We start from the raw sequence: 19,948 nt of genomic DNA on the forward strand, positions 1-19,948 counted from the left end.
ATCTAGAATGTTAGCCTCTGTCTCCAGACCTGGAAGAGAAATCCAGAACACGGGACCTAAAGGAAGCATGATGCAATTATCATTTCATTACCATCTCCTTATTTGTAGGTGCAGTGCAAATGCTTAGGCAGCATCTTTTCTTTTCCTTTGAAATTTACCACAGAGGACGTTACCTTTTCAGTTCCTTCCTCTTTAAGACTAATAATGTCCAGATCAAAATCTCTCCTCAAGCCATCAGTTTTATTGAAGGCGATACGCCCAGTCAAGCCATCCCACCGAGCCTGTGGGCAAAAAGAATGTGGCATTATTCTTCAACATTTATCATAATACTAACACCATCAAATTGTAATACGGCAGATTCATCACAGTATCCAATTACTCGCTTCCACGATGGTGTTATAAACCGTTGTATTGGTTCAGTAACCTGATAGCAGAATACTTCACTGTTTTATTAGCGCTCATTTATTTTTGTCAGTTCTGACATCGTAGCATCAGTCAAATCTGTAATCGTGGCAATCTAAATGGGTAGTATGGGAAGAATGACCATAAAATAGTCTGCATAAGGAGTAAACAAAAGTCTTGGAGTCATCATGTGTTTTTCAAGGTCACTACAAATTCCTTTCCAGGGAAGTGAATGATCCAATCCAGTAACATTATCACATTGTTCAGGCGTCCCTGATTTACTCTTTCTGATATATGATCATTACATTAGTTCCCTGCAACTGCTATAGCAAATGACCACAAACTTGGTGGCTTAAAACAACTAAATTTATGCTCTCCTAATTCTGGAGTCTAGATGCAGAATTCCAAATCATTATCACTGGGCAAAGTCCAAGTGTGAGCAAATGGACCTGCTCTCTAGGCTCCATGCCTCTTCCTGCCTTCATCCTCTACTCAGTCTGCTCAACTCCCAGCCATCTTTCAAGGTTACGTAGGTACTGAATTCTGTTCCAGGCATGATTCTCACCTCTAAAGCACAGAACTCCCAGCCCATACCCTCCTGCCGAATATTGCTCTGTCATTTCACTAGTACTTATATTGTTCTATAACTTTACAGCTTGGAATGCCTTATATCCTCAAATGGATCGAGAAGTTGACTGCAAAATGCAATTCTCTTACTAAATTGAAAATCTTGTAGTATCTAACAAAATAATATGGCCCTTAGAATTTTGTTGCTCTGATATGTTTAAAACAAAATGTTAATACTATGTATACTTTACTTTTCTGCCTTCTGTAAATGCTCCCTCTATTGCTTTCAACCTGTAAATCTTCAACCCTTAATCCTGCCTAAAAGTGGGGATAACATCAATGATTAGGAGCCAAGAATCATGTTTACTTTGGAAGCCACCATCTACTTATGTGAATTTGGTTGAGTTATTTTGTTCTCCTTTGGAGCACAAAAAAATTCTATGAAAGAACTTTCACAATATGATTTTTAACTCTATCACTACAGGGGAGCTAGTGTAGTTGATGATTAAATGTGTTTAGTCTGTAAATTGGGCTTATAAAACGAAGGTTCCATTGCCATCCTCAGATTTAAAGTAAAACATACTGCTGACTAGGGAGCAGATTACAGCCAAGTTGGGTTTCATTTCTTTCGTTCATTATTAACTCCTTTAGAAACATTCATTGATTGAGCATTCTTTCTTTCTTTTTTTTTTTTAAATAATGATTTATTATTTATGTGTAGAACAGTAGGATATAGGCCAGAGGTGCATGTGGGTGTGGGGCAATGAGAGGACTCACTAGAGACAGAATGGGGAGCAGGAAATGTGGATCTACTGAAATATGCCACTAAGGGGAGCAGCGAGCTATATGGGAGAGGTCTGCTGCACCATATGTGGGTCAGCTCACTGGCCAAACTGAAGCCATAGTGGTGATAGCCTGAGACTTAACTCCTAGAGGCAACCAACAAGGTCACTAGTGAACATCTTTTCTGTGGTAGAAGATACCTGGGAATGTGGCATCCAACATTTACAGATTAGGAGGGACAAGTCCATTCATATATTTCAATGAAGCACTGTACGTATGACGATAATATGTGCACACAGTAATTAAAGAAAGAAGGATGGAGAAGAAGTACTTATCTTTAAGAAAAGTGAGTTGCAGACAATTCCTGGAGGAAAGAATGCCTGAGCTCTCTGAGGGTAAGAAGTTGCCTAAACACAGATTTATGGGTAGAGGAAAACAAGGCAGTGGAGAATAAATTACATCATGCATACTGAGTGCAAGTCAAGGGCTGGGAAAAATGAGTCTGGAAAGGCAGAGAGGTGCTATTCATAAGTCATGCTAGTTTGCCTGGACTTTGCTCTTAGATGTTTGGGGTCACAGGGGTGTTTTAAGCCCAGCAGGCGTGGGCCGATCTGCATTCTAGGGAGATCATGTTAGCAGAGGATGACTCAGAAAGTTCAAGATTGTAAAGAGGGGGATTGCTTAGAAGGTTGTTCTACTAGAACACAACTTAGAGAAACAAATTCACAGGCCCACCTATGAATACACAACAGCAAATTCCTTCAGTTGTTGTTCCAGCAACCTAGACACCATTTCATATTATTGGAGATAATTTTATAGCACAGTGGACAGAATTTCTTGAAGTGACTTTAAAATTCTTGCACGAAGAGTATGTGATAGAATTAACTTGTCAGGAACCAACATCATTAGCCTATACATTTTCTGACTGGTATTTCCATGGGTGAATATCATACCAAAGGTACATTGTATCACTGGATACTGCTGGAAGTTCAACTAAATTAATGTTCTAGAAATGATATGTAGGAAAATCCTACAACTTTCACCTAAGCTATGCATGTGGTCAAACTGGGTGGAAGTTGTAACATGTGAAAAGAAATGCTTCTTTAAATCCTAGGACTTCAACTCCAGAATTTATTGCCAACTTTAATGCCAAATCCTAATGCCAGCTTTAGAAAAGAGAGGAAATATTTTTATGGCCAATAGTAACATCTGTTCTTATGCACTTGTTGAGAGATAGGTAATTATATCTCTGCTCTAAAACAACAAAAATCACTCCTGAACACAAGGAGGAAGTGACTTCTTGTGTGTTTATCTCCCTTTCCTTTGCCTCATATCCAGATCTTCTTGTGCTCCTGTCATTCTTTATTTTGCCTGTCAAAGGCTGGCTTTGTGCATGAATGGGTTAAATGAGAGTCTCTAAATAAGCTACTGCATTAGAATTATAGCCCTGCCTGAGAAAGGAAAATAATTTTTCTAAGACTTTGGTTCAGTGGAAATCTCTACTGTATTAGGGATTTGACTAAGTTAGTTTTCAAGCCCTTTCTTCAATCTTTAAAAAATGTGCAGTTTTAACCCTGTTTCTGATCTGTTTGGAAGGAAGTAGTTATCTTCATTACGTTCCATAGGATTTTCAGAACACTTTTTCTAAAGGCAACTTTTTCTTTATGGGGGTCATGCTGTGAGTCAATTCTACACTTTGCCCAGAGTTTATGGAGCCCTTCGAAAAGTACCGAATTGGTGGCATTTATCCCTTGATGTAGCCCATAGCTCATAGCAGGATCTTAAAACCCAGTTCAGAAATCCAATTTCATTTCCACTAAATGTACCTTTTGTGTCTCTTTGTTTGGATTCTGTTGCATTGGTTTTATTCTTGAATTTAGTACTCCAATCTTTGGCACAGTGCATTTCCCTCTTTTTGCTTCTCCTCCCTGCTCATCCACGTCAAAAAAAAAAAAATTCCCTTTTCATGCACTAACAATGTGCCCTTCCTTCCTCAAATATCTACAAAGGCTCCCTGCCTGGCTCTTTGCTGGACCGAAATATCTCTTACCTTCCAATCGGGTTTCCTTTACTGCCACCACTACCTAATTTCTTCTTATTTCCTGTCTCTAGAAGAGCATTTCTGGATATGTGTTGGTGTTTTATTGGCAAACTAGTTCTTGATAATCATTGATTAAACAGCATTGAGGGTGAATGCTCAATGAATGATCCGTGGACATGATGAGTAAGATCCATAAAGAATCTATTTTTGGGGGATGAGGCTGAAGCATATACAATTTAGATAATGCTATATAATTATATTATTCATAATTACAATTTGTTTGCCTCATGTAGAAGAATTTGCACAGGGGACAATTATAGTATACTTAACTGAAAACAATACTTAAGCTATTGTCCTTATTTTAGGAAATAGCTTTAATTTCTACCCTGTATTAGACCTCTTGACAACAAGCGCTTAATAGCAAGTGAATCAAATAGTTGCTAGTGACTCTTAGTTTTCTCTTATCAGGCACATTATTTGATGGTGAGGAGTTAGAGCCCGGAGAATAAGAGAAGAAAATCCAAAGGTTTAATTAATCTTGTTTGTGTGGTTTTTCTCAAGATGATCGTTAGTGCCTAAATAAAAATACCTATATATATTAATAGCAAGGAATTGAGCAGTATCTCATTTTAGGCTCAAAAGTTGGCAATAAGTTTATTTTGTTAAAATGACTGCTTTTATTTATTTATTTTTCTTTATGGGAACTTAAGTATGTAGAAGAAAACAAGAGTCCCTTTTCTTAAATATTTCCCTGTTACAGCCACCCTCATTTGGGGAATATAGATGGTTTCCTTTTGGAAGACAAGCATTTTTATTGAGGTAGAGAGAATATGCTTTTTAGTAGGAAAGGTCGTTAAAGAAAAATCATTTCTAGCACTTCTGCATGAAATACTATTATAAACTATGCCTTTCTAGGAAGAACAGTGTAAATAGCAGTTTAGTGGCAAACCCAAAAGTTAGCTTCCTTTAGGATTAGATCAAGGTAAAAGAAAGAAATCACCTTTAAGTAGCTAGTCTATGTGTGATTAAAACATAAAAACTTTAAAAATAAAAACAACTTAAAAGATCTTAAGGCCTCACTCTGTCCCAGTGGTCCTTTGCTAATAGCTGCCTCAGGGAGGATTTGACCCCCTGGGCCATTGCTTGGTGTCCAGACTCTGCAAAATGGAAATCTGTAAGCTGTGAAGCAGTCTTTCATCTATAGAAAAGAGAAAACTACCTGTTAATTGTATTGCCCTGTGGTGCCTTAACCAGTCTAACTTTCTAGGTCTATGTTTCCTCTAGATCTTCTTGAAATGATTTTTTACCATCTTCCATGCTCCTTCAAAACTAACATCATGGTCAACACTTGCTCATTTTCTATTAATGTCAGAGTCACATTCATAATTGTGAAAATTGGACTTTGTTTTGGAGATGATCCTACCAAGACACCCAAGATGGGTCACCTGCTGGGGTCAGCTGGAGGTGGCACTTGAGCTTAGAAACATCTCTTGCTCTCTCTCTTATTTTTTAGTCTTGGAACAAATCCCAGGCACTAATAGAATCTGTCTTTGCTGACTATTTCTGTTGTTTTCTCTTCATGTCTTTTCCTCGGATGGTATGCGTAGCCCCTGATTTTTGCTGATAGTTTGAACTGTAAGTTCTGGGTCCAGAGACTAGTAGATCTGTGTCTGGTCTCATCCCTTGGTGTTGTGGATGAATGTGTCTCTGAGGCTCTGGGTTTGGGCCATGGCCAGATGTAGGGAATCGGGGGTGTTTGCCTGCAAGTGTAGTCTCAAGGTCATGGTCAGGAGAGCCCGTGGCTCACGTGATCAGGTTTGCACTTGGCTACAAAGGCATTCTCCTCTCATCTAGGCAGCAATGACTGGGAAGCTAATATTTTGCTTTGATTTTGCGGTGACCTGCCAGGTAGATAAAAAGTAATCGGATTCTCTGTCTGTAGGGTGAGAGTGAAAATCTTGTTTGCAAGTCTTTTCCTTCTGTCTGAGCGAACTCATGTCTGGGTTCACTACAAAGATCTGCCCTTGAAGCTCTGTCCCTGTAGGTTTTTGATTCCGTGTTTATTTCTCATCTGTGGCTAAGACTGCAGAACCGAAGTGAAACCCTCAGTGTCTTTGCCTGTGTCTTGAAATGAGAATAGTCACTTCACATGATTGGGTGACTGCGAAATAGATTTCTATCTCCAGAGGTACTAAATTAATTAGACTATAAAACATTGGAAATTAAAGGATCTGGATTTTGTTTTTGTTTTTTGGTACACATTTTGGTTGCTTCTATTAACATTCCCAGTCTTCCTAGGATGCAGAGAAACTGAAGTTTTAAGTTTTATTTTTTAAATCACAGTAATTACTAGCTCAAAGGCATTTTCATATACAGACCCAAATTCCTATAACTAAAGCCCACATTTAATGGAGCTAACAAACTTAATTAAATATAAATGGCCCAAAAACTGCTTTTCTTTTTCCTAATTTTGTCAGTGTGACTTATAATTCATACATACTTTTTTTTTTAGATTTAGTTGTTTTTCTTGATTAGTTAATATAACAGTTAATCTGAACTTTTCAAACTTCTTATCCTGGTTGACTGATCAGATGAACAAACATTGCTATATAATGTCTAAAATGAAGATGCAAAATTATATATGCAATTTATAGCAAATTATGATTCTGACCAAACTTTTATATCAACAGCAATTTTGCTTTGTGACATATCAGTTTAAACATAATTTAAATTTCATAATTAGTTTAAGACCTCGAGTTAACATTAAATTAGGTTAATTGATGGATACTTTTTGGCTATATGTGTAGTTTCTACATAGGAGAAAATACCAAGATATTGATCATTGTATCTTTCTACATACATATACACATGGATATGTATGTGTCTTATTTTTGTTATATGTTATTGAAAAGGTAGAACTTTAGATCATACCAATGAACATGTTAACTTTTGCTGCCTTGACGAAAGCTGATCAAGGATGCATGTGATCCTCTGAGTTTGTATGTGCCTGGTCATACACATGAAATACTAGGTTATACATTCGTTTACAAGGTTAATAGAAAATACGCAAATTATAAAAAAAAAGTACAGTGAGCAGAAAAGCTCTGGTTTGCCTTGGAGGGTAATATCTGCTTCTGATGAGTCAGAATAAAAACAAACAAGGATGTAAAAAATTGGGCAAAGTTTGTTCAGTTTTGATGGGCTTATTAATAAGTTATATATTTTAAATGTTGTGTCTTTATACCAGATGCTAAATGAATGTTGTTAACCTAGAGTTCGCCCTTGTTCTTTTTTTTTTTTTAAAGATTTATTTGTTTATGCTTACAGAACTGGGGTACAGGCCAGAGGTGTGGTGGGTGAGAGGATTCACCAGAGACAGAGAAGGGAGCAGAACAGGCAGATCTCCTGAAATACACTGTTAAGGGGAGCAGCAGGTGGGTCAGGAGAGTTCTGCCCCGCCATGTGGGTCATCTCCCTGGCTGGGGATTGAACTTTGTGCTCAGTGGCTTCAAAGAGCTTCATAATGTGGTGCTTTAGCCACCAGGGAGAGCCCTGGCTTTGTTTTTTTAAAAAGATAGTGCATCTTGGAACATTGAGTTTATTCTTAACGGGAAGATAGAAGATGAGCAAGAAGAGAAACTATTACAAACAGAAGTTTATAGTGTATAGTTTCTATGCGATATATCAGATGCTTTTGGTGACTATTATCACAAGTGGTGGTCCGCTTTATCTTCCTCATTGTCTGAAGGCTGGAAATTGGACTTGCCAAAGAATGGTGATTTCAGAGTCAGGTATTTTTGCCTATTGGTACTTTAAGAAATAGAGTTATTGCTACAGGCTTTGGAGCTTAAAATGATGTCTCTTAGATATCTAGACCACTGAATATGGCTCTCCAGGTCTCTCTGCAGGACACCCTTAGCAGATAACCTTAGTGAAGCAGAGGACTGACCCCACACCCACAAGGAGAGAACTGAAAATGGTGTGAAAGAACTGTGCAGGGAAATCTAACTACAGTTGTTTGGTTTGGTGTATTGCTGAAGTGTTTCTAAATGTTCTATTGAGGGAGTGACAGTATCCTTTTCTTTATTTTTAGCCCTCAAAGTAGGAGCTTATAAATGACACATTCTTTATATGACACTGAATTCCCCTTCAGAGTCCAATACCAAACCAATAGTTTTTATGTCAGTGTAGTTATTTGCATAAAACCAATGAAGATTTGTCTTCTGTTTTTATCAGGACATAGTTGGACGTATTGGTTGTGCAAATAAGGTCTTACTAGGATTATCATACCTGAGAATGAGTCTCATTTAACAGGTATAGCAAATCCACCATTAGGAGCGAGACTCATCATTCATATGTAGAAATAAGGTCGAGAAAGTCTTCCGGAAAATTGATCTACTATTTGCCCCAGGATTTACAGAATCCCAGATTCTTCATTTTACAGGTGATAAGGAAGATTATTTTTTAGCAATTCAGGAAATTGAATGGCATCCGTTTAGCTCAAAAAGAGAAATTCACTGCCATGTACAGGTGCTATATGGTGTAGAGAAGGTTTGGGCTTTAGATTTTTACTGCGGCATGATAGCGTGAATCGTGTCTCTCACTCCTCCCCCCCCCCCAAGTGCTCATGTTCTATCTCTAGAACCTAGAGTGTAGCAAAAGGGGTATGCAGATGTAATCAAGTTAAGTACCTTAAGTGCATAGGGAAGGACTGGCTGTGTCTGATGTAATCACAGGGTTTTTATAGTGGGATCAGGGGGGAGTTAGGCAGATAGAGGAAGACAGATTGAAAGATGCCACACCCTTTTTGACTTTGAAAACAGAGAAAGGGCTGCAAAGCCAGGGATGAGGAGCCCTGCCTGTGGCTCAAGTCTCAGCACAGAGAAGCTATCCTCAGCCACTGTTGCACAAGTTCGATCCCCTGGCCGGGGACATACGCACATGGCATAGCGGACCTCTTCTGTCACCTGCTGCTCCCCTCAACAGTCTATTTCAGTCCATCTACCTGTTCTGCTCCCCATTCTGTCTCTGGTGAATCCTCTCATTCCCCACACCTCTGACTTATACCCTAGCTCTAGTATGTAGAAGTAAGTGAAATAAATCTTTAAAAAAAAAAAACCAGGATGACAGGAGGTCAGCAGGCACTGGAAAAGGTAAAGGCACTGACTTTTGCCATCCCGGCCAACACCTTAACGTTTGCCTGGTGGGACCCTTGTCAGACTTCTGTTCTCAAATTATTGCAAGAGAATAAGTTTCTGTTGTTTTGAAACTGCCACATATATGGTGTTCAGTTAAGCAGCAATTGGAAATATATGCACGTTGGAGTAATCTAGCCAGTATCAAGCTCAAGAAGCATTTCTGGGATAAGAAAGACTTTTGAAAATGCTATCAGAGATTCCTTTCAGAAATTTCCATGGAGAAGGAAATTTTTCTGGCCTTGGCAACTGCTAAAACAGTAGCTCTGAATTTGCTGGCCACACTCAAAGGGACGTATGGGTTAATAAACACTCTTTTGGTAAAGTGACTCATCCCCAGCTATTATTTATGATACCAGAGAGGATAGTAGAGAAGATTATCTAAACTATGTAAATAAAGCAAAAGAAAAACTACATGACCCTTCAAGGTCATGGAAGTGGCTGTCACTGCTGAACACTGGGTCTATCCAAGGATCCCTCATTCTCTAGGTGGCTGCACTTTTGAATCTTTAACTGTTTTTCTATTGTTTAAGGTCAACACTGCAGAATGCTATGTTAATTTATACATGTTTTGTTCAATACAGATGCAAATAATTCATGAGTGATACAAAGATAACCTCGAAAGTTAGGGCTTCACTGCTCTGGAGAGCCACAATCAGTTATGTCTCTGTACATATTCCAGTTAGAAACTCGCACAGGATTGTATAATCACTGCTCCTCTAAGTCTCTCTTGAACCAGCGAGGGTGCCCAGCTGGTTGAGGCACTGAGTGTATTTTTGGCACACGCTTGCTTACATTGGTGCTTTATGTTTATTTCTTTATGAAGCTATATATTAACAAATGCTAGTGGTGTGTATGCTTGTTCTCATTGGATCCGTATAGCAGCCAGGTTAAACAAGCAGGATACTCCCACTTGAATGAAGAGGTAAGAGATTCTACAGTTAGTAAAGTGCAATGCAGGAACTCAGAATCAGATCTGCCCAAGTTTCTTCCTCTTTCACCCCCTGAATATCCATGGATAAGGTCACAAGGAGGGTAATGGAGATGTGTGGACTCCTTTTACTTGTTTCGAATCCTCACCCTGGGAGATCAAGAGGAGAGAACATTCTCAAGCCAGGAAAATAAAGGGAGATATGAAGTCAACATGGAGCCCTGACTTTTCACTGTCTGGCATGTTTGAAGTCTGAGTTATCCAAATTGACCCAAGATGGATCTACTGGGTTCAATGAGGAAGAGAAAAGCCGCTGTTGTCCTATCAGTTGGCTTTTCTGTTTCCTCTAGCACAAGGCAACCTCTCCTGAAAGTCAATGTCACATGACTGGCTGTGCCATCAGCAGGCAGAATGGGGAGCAGAACAGGCAGATCTACTGAATACACTGCTGAGGGGAGCAGCGAGGAGACAGGAGAGGTCTGCTGCGCCATGTGGGTCACCTCCCTGGCCAGGGATCAGCTGCAGTGGCTGCTGATAGCTTCATTGTGCTGATATTCAACCCCTTGTGCCACCAGGGAGGGCCTCCTTTGATTGTTATAGGCACATTGCATGACAATATGGGACAGAACCAATTTGTCACAGAATACCAAGTAGAAAAGGCAAAGTTTTCAAGGAAAACAGAAGATGTAGCAAACCCAAAAGTAAATATGCTTGTATGGGCCTGAGCTCTATCCCCCTCTCCAGAACAAAGCACAACAAAGCAGAACAAAACAAAAGTTCATATACGGCACTTAAAAATAAAATACTGCTGGGCCCTCCCTGGTGGCGCAGCGGGCTAAAGCACAGCACTGAGAATCTAAAGCTGCTTCTGCATGAGTTCGATTCCTGCCTGCCCTGGAGGTGACCACAGGGCGCGGCAGACCTCTCCTGACCCGCCCGCTGCTCCCCTCAGCAGTGTACCTTGTCGATCTGCCTGTTCTGTTCCCCACTCTGTCGCTGGTGAAGCCTCTCACTACCCCTGAGCCTCTGGCCTGTACCCCAGTTCTGTATGCACAAATAAATAAATCTTAAAAAAAAAATAAAATAAATAAAATACTGCTAATAAACACTGCATTAGTTTTTTTCACGTATTTACAAATTTTACTTTTAAGTCTGCTATCATAAACAAGATGCTTTTTAATATAATGGGAGTTAATTTTAATAGCTAGCAAGTTTTAACATCTGAGCATGGTATATTGAAAAGAATTTGAGTTTGGAATCAAAAGATAGAGATGTGTATCTTGGCCTTATCATTGATTAACTGGGTGAATCTGGGCAAGTCACTTAACTTCTTTAAGTTCCATTTGCAAAAATGAGGACTGTCTTCTCTAGTTGTTGTCAAGATTAAAAGAGACAATGCTTCAAAGCCTTAACAGAGTACTGTCAAATGGAAACTCAATAAAGCTCCAGTTCCTTTATTATCTTGACCTAGTTAAGACTCCCTCTCAGTCACAGAGTTCTCCGAGATTACTCATTTTGCAATGAGCCTGCTCTGTCTCCCAGTCGTTATGCTCCTTGTCAGAGAATGAAACACTGCCTTCCTGCATCATCAATCACATCGATGCAATGATTCTCAGATTTTAATGAGCACAAAATCATTGAGATTTTATTTGAGGTGTCAGGGAGCTGCATTTTCCCCAAGCCTTCCACTTGGTTCTGGTGCAAACAAAACCTCACTAATCTCTGAGAAACCTTGAAATACAACTCAAAGCTTGTCAGCTGCACAGACCCTCTCTTGCTGCTTGCTAAGCAAAGCCACCAGTTCCCCATTATCAAACATACAGACTGATTCCAGTTGTAAAAGAACTCACACTCTGATGATAAAGGCACCTATCTCCTGTCTATCTGTCTGTCTGTCTATCTATCTCTACGTAACTATCTTCTGTCTAGCACCCATTTATCATCTATATCAAGTGATCATCATCATTATCATTTATTTATTTTTTAAGGTTTATTTTGTATGCATATAGAACTGGGGTACCGGCCAGAGGTGTGTGGGGGGTGTGAGAGGATTCACCAGCGACAGAGTGGGGAGCAGAACAGGCAGATTGACTGAAATACACCACTGAAAGGAGCAGCAGGCAGGTCAGGAAAGGTCGGCCATGCCATGCGGGTCACCTCTCTGGCTGAGAATGGAACTCATGCTGCAATGGCTGTGGATAGCTTTGCAGTGCTGCACTTTAATCTCTTGTGTCACAGCGAGGGCCCATCATTATCCTTCATTTTCCTAGTTTTACCATGTACACTGAGCATAGTTAAAAAAGCAAATGAGTAGCACTGACAACAATTTTTATAGAATTGATAAAAAGGAGGTTTGTTTGGCACGGTCAGTGTCCTGTATGTGAGATGAGGATCGAATTCTTTAATTAGTGAAGAGAAACAGGACTGGCAGGACGGCACGCTGTCTTGTCTCAGGACAGGACTAGTACTCCAGACACTGTCTTCGTGAGGTTAGGCCCAGAGCGATGGGCTCTCATACCCGTGCATACTAAGGAATGTTTAGGGGAAAGAAAAATGCACTAAATTATAACAAAAAAGGGGAAGAACTCTTGCCATGTGCTACAACGTGGGTGAAAGTGGAGAGTATGATGCCAACACAAACAAGTTAGAAGACAAGTACTGGATTATTTTACCTCTCTGTGAGAGATGAAGAAACAGAACGGAGATAAGGAGAAAATGAAAACAAACAAAAAATCTCACCACAGAATTGAGGTAACTTAGATGGGGAGAGGGAGGGTTGAGCTAATGGGGGAGGGGAGGGTGGTGGAGGATCCTGGGTGCTCTGGGGGTGGCTGTGGCATGGTGACGTGCGTCTCAAGAGGCATGAATCTGTGCTTCCAAATCATATGAGCACGAGATCATTAAGGTTTATTTTGTATGCATACAGAACTGGGGTACAGACCAAACTTACCTCACTAAAAATAAGTACAACAAAGAAAAGAAATAATACTCTTTGGGAGGGTGTTTTTTGGTATGTTGTTATGAACTAAATGAATCTTTTAGAAATCTGTTTTTGTGGTGCGGCAGACCTCTCCTGACCCGCCCGCTGCTCCCCTCAGCAGTGGACTTCATCGATCTGTCTGTTCTGCTCCCCACTCTGTGTGTGGTGAATCCCTTCACCGTCCCTGCACCTCTGGCCTGTACCCCAGTTCTGTATGCACAAATAAATAAATCTTAAAAAAAAAAATTAAAAAAAAAAAAGAAATCTGTGTTTGTACTTAAAAAAAAAAAAAATTTGTCCCCAGAGGTTCTGTTTGTTACAATTAATCTTGAGGTCACACTGACCCGCAGCTCTGTCCTGTGATGCCTGGGTGCCCAGCAATGTGAGAGCGCTGGAGACATCTCCCAGGTACTGGGGGCCCCGTGTTCCTCTTCCCCCGTCATTATGAGCGTCCAGGGGAGGCTGTATAAATGGGAGGCTCAGGGGGACATGAGGAGGGTTCACTGGCTTCTCAGATTTGGTCTTGCACTAGGCACGCAGGGGCCTCGTGTGGACATGTGGAGGAGAGATGCAGAGACACTTGAGAGATGTGTGGGGAGGCTGGTAATGGCGGTCAGTTTCCGGCTTTGTCCTTTGACTTTGCTCCTTTTGTCTGTGAATTGCCCAGCTCCGTTTCCCCACTTTCTGTGGGTCCCTTCCAGAAGGTGCCTTAGATTTGTGGCAGGCTTTCAGGCCTCAGTGGCCCTGCTTTGGACCCTCCTGTTTGGCTGGACATTAATTCATGAGGGGATGGGGAACTATGGGTGTTTTATTTGGAAACTGCTGTCCTTTTTTCGCTCTCTCTGCACACTAATCTATTAAAGTTCTTTTACGTTAAGAGTCCCCTTACTTTTGCATGTAAGAATGATGGGACCCCTTTAAATCATTCAAGTCATGTGGCCCCGTTGTTTGCACCCTAACAGTAGCAGCCAAAGCCCAAATGTCACTGTGACTCTGAATGAGGCTTGAGACTTTTCAGGGACATATGCAAAGTCCAGGGTCCCCTGCATGCTGTCGGTTCTGGAAGTATTTACACGGGTCTTTAAGCATTTTCTGTGCAAGGGATCATCGCAGTAGTTAATGTGCCCTGGGGTTTCATGGGGCACGTCCTTGAAACAATATTTTCAGTAGACTAAGGAAGAAAAACCCACCTCTCTAAGTATGTGTGAGCTCCTCCATCTTTTCTCCTCCCCACTTCTATTACCATGTTCTGCCCCAGCAGCTATGGAAGAACCTTGTGTTCCAAATACGCAGATGCCATCCCAGACTGGACAGGCTCATCATTCATGAACATGCTCCTGCTACATCCTTTACCTAGAATTTTCTCCCCAGGAAAATTGCTTAGACAAACTGGTCATCGAAACAGTGTGAGCCTCCCCAAGGTCAAGGTACGCACAGGCAACTCTTTTGTTCACTGATGTGCTCAACCACTAAGGACATTTTCTGATGCCGAGTGAGTGCACAAAAACATTAGTTGAATGAGCAAAGGTCCACGCAAGTGTCACTGCCTCTCGGAAGCTACTTGCTTCAGGCAGACTGGGTAATGGTTCTTCTAGAGCTGGAGAGTATCGTGTTTTATCCTATTATACGCCACATCATCGCTGTGCTGTCTTACAGGGGCACTGTTGATCATCTTCTTCACTGCGTGTCGCTCGTCTTGAAACTAACAATGCCACAGACATAAGATACACTTAGTACATACATATTCTATTGAGGTTCTGAGTAAACTCTATGTGCACATTTCTCTTTAGTGTGACATTAGAAGACACAAAAATGACATCGTTTAATCAGAAGTTATTTCGACATGAGTCTTGCTCTGTGATGTCTTCCCATATCAGAGACATCATGGTTCTCCTTGAAGCATCATGTGACGTCCTGGTGTGCACAGCCCCAGGACTCTATAACTTTGGATCTCTGTAAGTAGTGAGATGTTTGTAGCTTTGGAAAAATCACTTCACCTACAAATGCTTCCGATTTTCATATACACAAGGATGCTGAAAGGAGCCTCTGTGAGCTCCAAATGTTCTGCTCCTTCCTTTGCCCAGCTTGGAAATCTGCTTAAATTCTCAGAACATGCTTTCACAAGTGTCTGCTGCCTGAGCTAAATCTCGCTTGTCGTAGGAACCTGTCCTGGAACTTTTTAAAAACTAATGCTAGTGTGTGACTGAAAGGTACCCAGGGACCCCCAAACTTGCATGCTCTAAAAGGGGGTCCTGCTAGTTGCCACATAAAGAAGAGGAAAGAGAAGCAAGGCTATTAAAGGGCCATTAACACATCCCTGTTTACTCATCCCCTCACGGACAAAAACCCAGCTGAACAGAGTCGGCCTGAATTGGGGCCACTGGGACCTGAACTCTTGCCACAAGCCTGAGGTACCTTCTGTCAGGGAACCGCAGGAAATGGGTTCTGCAGCATGTGCCAGAGAGCTGGGGTGAAGGGAGAGACTGCACCAAGACAATAGAGTTCAGATCAGCCCTCATGGGTCTCACCACGTGTCCTTATCTCTCCCCGTCTTGCCTCCAAGTGTCTCCTTTCATGTTTCCTTCCCAGCACCACCAGGGTACATACAAATCGGGTCTCAGAACAAGCAGAATCCCCTGCAGCCTTCTGTAGAGCACTTCACCGGGCTGCTCAGCTGTGCCTGCTGAGTTCTTAGCTAATCTGCAGGTAAGTTGGGGCAAGGGCATGTCACTGACTCTAATGCTGACACTGCACTCTGGAACATAAGCCAAAAAGCTGGACCATGAAGGAGGAATGTCCTGTTCTCCAGTCAGTCCAACAGAAAACCACACAATCCAACAAATGACCTAGTCCTCTCTCGCTCTCTCCTTGCCTCCTGCTTTCAGGCCCAGGAGATCTGCTGGGCTCATTTTTTCCTATTCTTCATTTTGTGGAACTCATTTCCTGAGTCAGATATAACTCTGTTGTCCACCAAGAAAATAAAGTTAGCTTTTCTTAAAAAAAAAAATATGTACTTTCGTTTTAGGGCTCTTTCATTATTCTGTGACAGGTTCTTATGCTTTAAATCCCAAGTACTCAACTGCCTGCAAGTTCTTAACTAACCTTAGGCAGATGTGCTCTTTGGAGCATGAAGGAGTGAATAGGACTCCGTGAAAGCAATCTTGTCATGTTTCAGTGAAACTGCTGAGTAAGCTTTTCAAGTTCTGTTTGTCTAACATCACATTAAGCAATAGTATTTCCACCCAAATACTCTTCAGCAGCTATTTCCCCAGGACTAGGGTTCTGGGGTTGAGATTTACTCAGTAACTGAAGAATTTTCAATGAAGAGAAGAAAATAGTCAAATAAATCCCTCAGTAGCTCATGAAACTGCCTCAAAACTACAACGGACTTAATTAGACTCTGGTTACTGGAGTTAATGATGTCTTAAAACAATATTCACAAATGGTGGGGGAGAAAAAAATTGCTTGGTGACATACTTCAAAGATGTCGCTTGCAAAATTGCTCGAAGTGGGAAGCAACGTACATTACTCTGCCTGCTGAAGAATAATTAAGTCAGAATGGTAAAAGTCAATTGTTTTGATTCCATTACAGTTCAATCGAATCATGTTAATTAGAATAGGTTGGGCTTGTTCTCATTTAGACCAGTTAAGTTTTATCCTCTCTCTGTATGAAGCAAAATTTACTATCAGCCATCATTGAATAAAAGCTTTTAAAATAAAACAGGCAATTATAAAAAATGGGCTTTTGAGATCTCTAATTATCAAACTACTTTGAAAGTGTATTAATGAAAGTACACCTCCAGTTTAATTTTTAATAATGTTATTACCGCTGCATTAAAAATACATAAAACATCTTTCTGAGAAGGGAAACACAGCAGCCCAGGGTGGTAGACATTTGGCCCTCAGAGTGCAGCAAACTGAACTTGCTTCTTGGGCACCGTTAATTCTCAGCCTTCAGTAATGGACTTGCCAAGAGTCAGTTTCTTTGACTTGTGAGACACTTCTAACCAGTATCCCAGTGCCCTTTAGGTTATAGCCAGGTGATAGCCTCAGGCAAGTTTGAGCAACAGGACCTGAATCTGTTTTGGGAAGAGGCTTGAAAGAATCAAATGATGTAAATAATAATGATAATAGTAAATATATATATATATGTTTAATTAAAAAAGTTATAAAAAAGATGCCCATTAGGTAGGGCTGTTCCCACCTCAGAATGGCTTCTACCCGACAGCCAGTTACCCTGGGGCAGTGATCTTACATATTCTCCTCTTCTTCCTCCTGGACAGGTGTGTTGCCAGAAGCTGTTTGCAAAGGGGTCACACTCCAATTACTGAGACAGGTTTCTTATTTTCATTGAATGTTAATTCACTGAGCACAGGGAATTTAAAGATCCTCTCACATCTGCCTTCAGTATTTTGTTAAGGATGAAAAAAATGATATATTGGCAAAGACTTGGAGTGCGGCATCCAATTCACATCTTTCCGCTGTATCTTTAATGTGCTCCAGGCCCACTGCCTTCCCAGATGATTTTGGGACTGGGATTGAAGAGCTCAGGGCGTTGGAGATGGGTGGTAGTTTATTTGCTTTAGAATATGTTTATTCAAGGGGCCCTCCCTGGTGGTGCAAAGGGTTAAGGTGGGGCACTGTGAGGCTATGGACAGCCACTGTAGCAGGAGTTCCATCCCGGGCCAGGGAGCTGACCTCTCCTGACCCACCTGCTGTTCCCTTCAGCAGTGCACTTCAGTCAATTGGCCTTTTCTGTTCCCCACTCTGGTGAATCCTCTCATTCCTTACACCTATGACTGCACCTCTGGCCTGTACTCCAGGTCTTATATGCAAAAATAAATAAATCCTCAAAGAAAGAATGCTTATTCAAAATCTACTTCTTTGTCTGTGCTTCATGCTCTTGTGCATTTGAGCTTCCTTTTCACTGTACATTTGGCTTGATGCCAAGTGCATATTCATTAACGCTTAGCTCTCATGTGTCACGTGTACTCTGGAAGGCCTCGGTAACCTTGTGTCCAATGCTATCAAGAAAACTACTATGGCACTTCAAATGTCATTATTTCTCCCTCCAACAAGCCTTAAAACTTAGACCTTGGGTTAGTTATTCTTGCAGAGATTTCTATGATTTTCTCTGTTAAAGCATGCGTTACTCTGTATTGGATAGGTTGCTTGCTATCCTGTCTCTCCTGTTTTACTATGGATTCATTGAGGACAGAATATTATGTCTGACAAAAATCCATGTTAATTCTTCTTATTGTGCCACCTGTGAGTCTGTCAGTTAAACATACTGAACAGAAATATTTCAGTGGAGGCAGCAAGGCATGGGCTTTGAGAGCAGTGTGGGTTTCGACATCCCACTCTCCGGAGTTAATTCTTCCCAGATATTACCTGTTGCATAACTGGGTTAAACTCACTGAGTTTCACTGTCCTCATTTGACAGATGCAATGCAAGAACCCACTTCACAGTGTTGTGAGGTGAGAGCTACAATATTCATATGTAACCATGAAAGGAAAATAGAGTGTATGGTTCTCTTTATTCCTTGGAGATTTCCATTATGTGCAGGGATTGAGTTTAATCTTTGTCCTTCGAGGAGCTGTTATCTGTAAAGTAAATCTCCGTATAAAGATGTATATGAAATGTGTGAAGCACAGCATGTTATTTGCCAATTACTTTATGATGTGTCCCTCTGCAAACCAGCTGGCTGGAATGGTAATGAGGGTGGGGTATTGGGACCAACGACGCTAAAGACTGTTACCGGTGGCGCCCCCTGGAGGGTGGTGCTGGTGAGGATGAATAACCTCAGGCATGAGAGGCGCGAAGTTCCTATGGGGGAGGAGACTCTGATAAGAAATATAGGGGACTGCAAAAGCAGCCCCCCGGGAGTCAGCATTTTGGGAATCTTCAGCGATTCTGGGGTGTTTTGCAACCATCCCAGACCGAGGAGGTTCATAATCAGTTCAGGCAGCTTGAAAGAGAAGCTTGCGGCCCTTGGCAGCATCCCCACAGTTTAGGGGAAACCAGCCAGCAGGGAGCCAGCAACTTGAGCCCCCCTGTGAATTTCTATACGCTCTTTCCATTCCCTGGCTCTCCAACGCGTTGCCTGAACCACCTGTGCCTCCAGTATATGCTCAGTCTCTCTGCGCAGGTGCGCCCGCGCGCATGCCCACTTCACACTCCAGGCGCCCCTACCAGGCATGTGCGCGGAACCCGCCACCCGAGCGCCTCCTGCAGGTGAGGCCGCAGGTGGGAGCCACAGAGCCAGGCAGCACCATCCTGAGCATCTTCCTTTACCCAACACGGAGTCAGCCCTTCTGCCCCAACCCTACGGATCTTCAGGAAGCTGTTGCAGGCCTCAGAGGGACTTGGAGAGGCTTCCGCAGCCAGCCTGAGATAAGGACAGTTCAGAGGCTTTGCGGGCAGTGAATGACTGAAACTGGTCCCCGTTTTGTGGCTAGTAGAGCCTTGAAGCGAAGATGAAGACCTGGCGCCTCCTGAGCTGTGAGTGTGGCCGTTGGTCGGATGGGTTGGCTGCGGCAGCTGCTGTTTTCTGTCTCTCTTGCCCGGTGCTGCGTTGGGGCATCTCGGCAGCTCTGAGTATCTCCTGTTGTGTCTTCTGCCGTCTTCGTGAGTTGCATCCTCGCTGGGATTCTCGCTGTTCTTCTGGCAGCCACCTGCTCTGAATATAAAGCACCGGATACTGCTTTGGGCAAGGTAGGTGGCCATTTGCGGCCTCTGTGACTCTATTTTTCCTTGTTTGGTAAGTCAATCCCATGGCTGTTGTTCTCTGACACTGAGTAGTCTTGCAATTGTGCGTGCGGGTGGAGAACTCAGAACCGTGATGCTATCTTATGTGGGCACTGTCCGTGGCCAGTTTTATGGCCCCTGACTGCGCTGTCAGGATGGCGGTAGGTCCCGCAGTCATCTTGAGTAGGCGAGCGCGTACCAGCAAACATCAGCTCTGCAGTGTTGAGTTGGGTATTAGCTGATTTGAAGCAGGGATCTCTGTTCTGAGTGGACTTTTCCTTGCAGCAAATAACTAGATGAT

General features: G+C 42.0%; 1 protein-coding gene across 2 annotated transcripts in view; it reads right to left on the reverse strand.

Annotated features, from left to right (window-relative positions):
* GRIK1 (glutamate receptor, ionotropic, kainate 1) overlaps window positions 1-19,948 on the reverse strand; it is a 344,258-nt gene that overhangs the window by 53,330 nt on the left and 270,980 nt on the right. For both annotated transcript variants that reach the window (XM_004675333.1, XM_004675332.2), the window contains exon 8: window positions 174-281. In XM_004675333.1, the coding sequence (XP_004675390.1) occupies window positions 174-281 (108 nt within the window). The remainder of the gene's footprint in view (window positions 1-173; window positions 282-19,948) is intronic.

This window comes from Condylura cristata, unplaced genomic scaffold (genome assembly GCF_000260355.1).
Source record: "Condylura cristata isolate star-nosed mole 26May11 unplaced genomic scaffold, ConCri1.0 scaffold00003, whole genome shotgun sequence".
Classification (NCBI taxonomy): domain Eukaryota; kingdom Metazoa; phylum Chordata; class Mammalia; order Eulipotyphla; family Talpidae; genus Condylura; species Condylura cristata.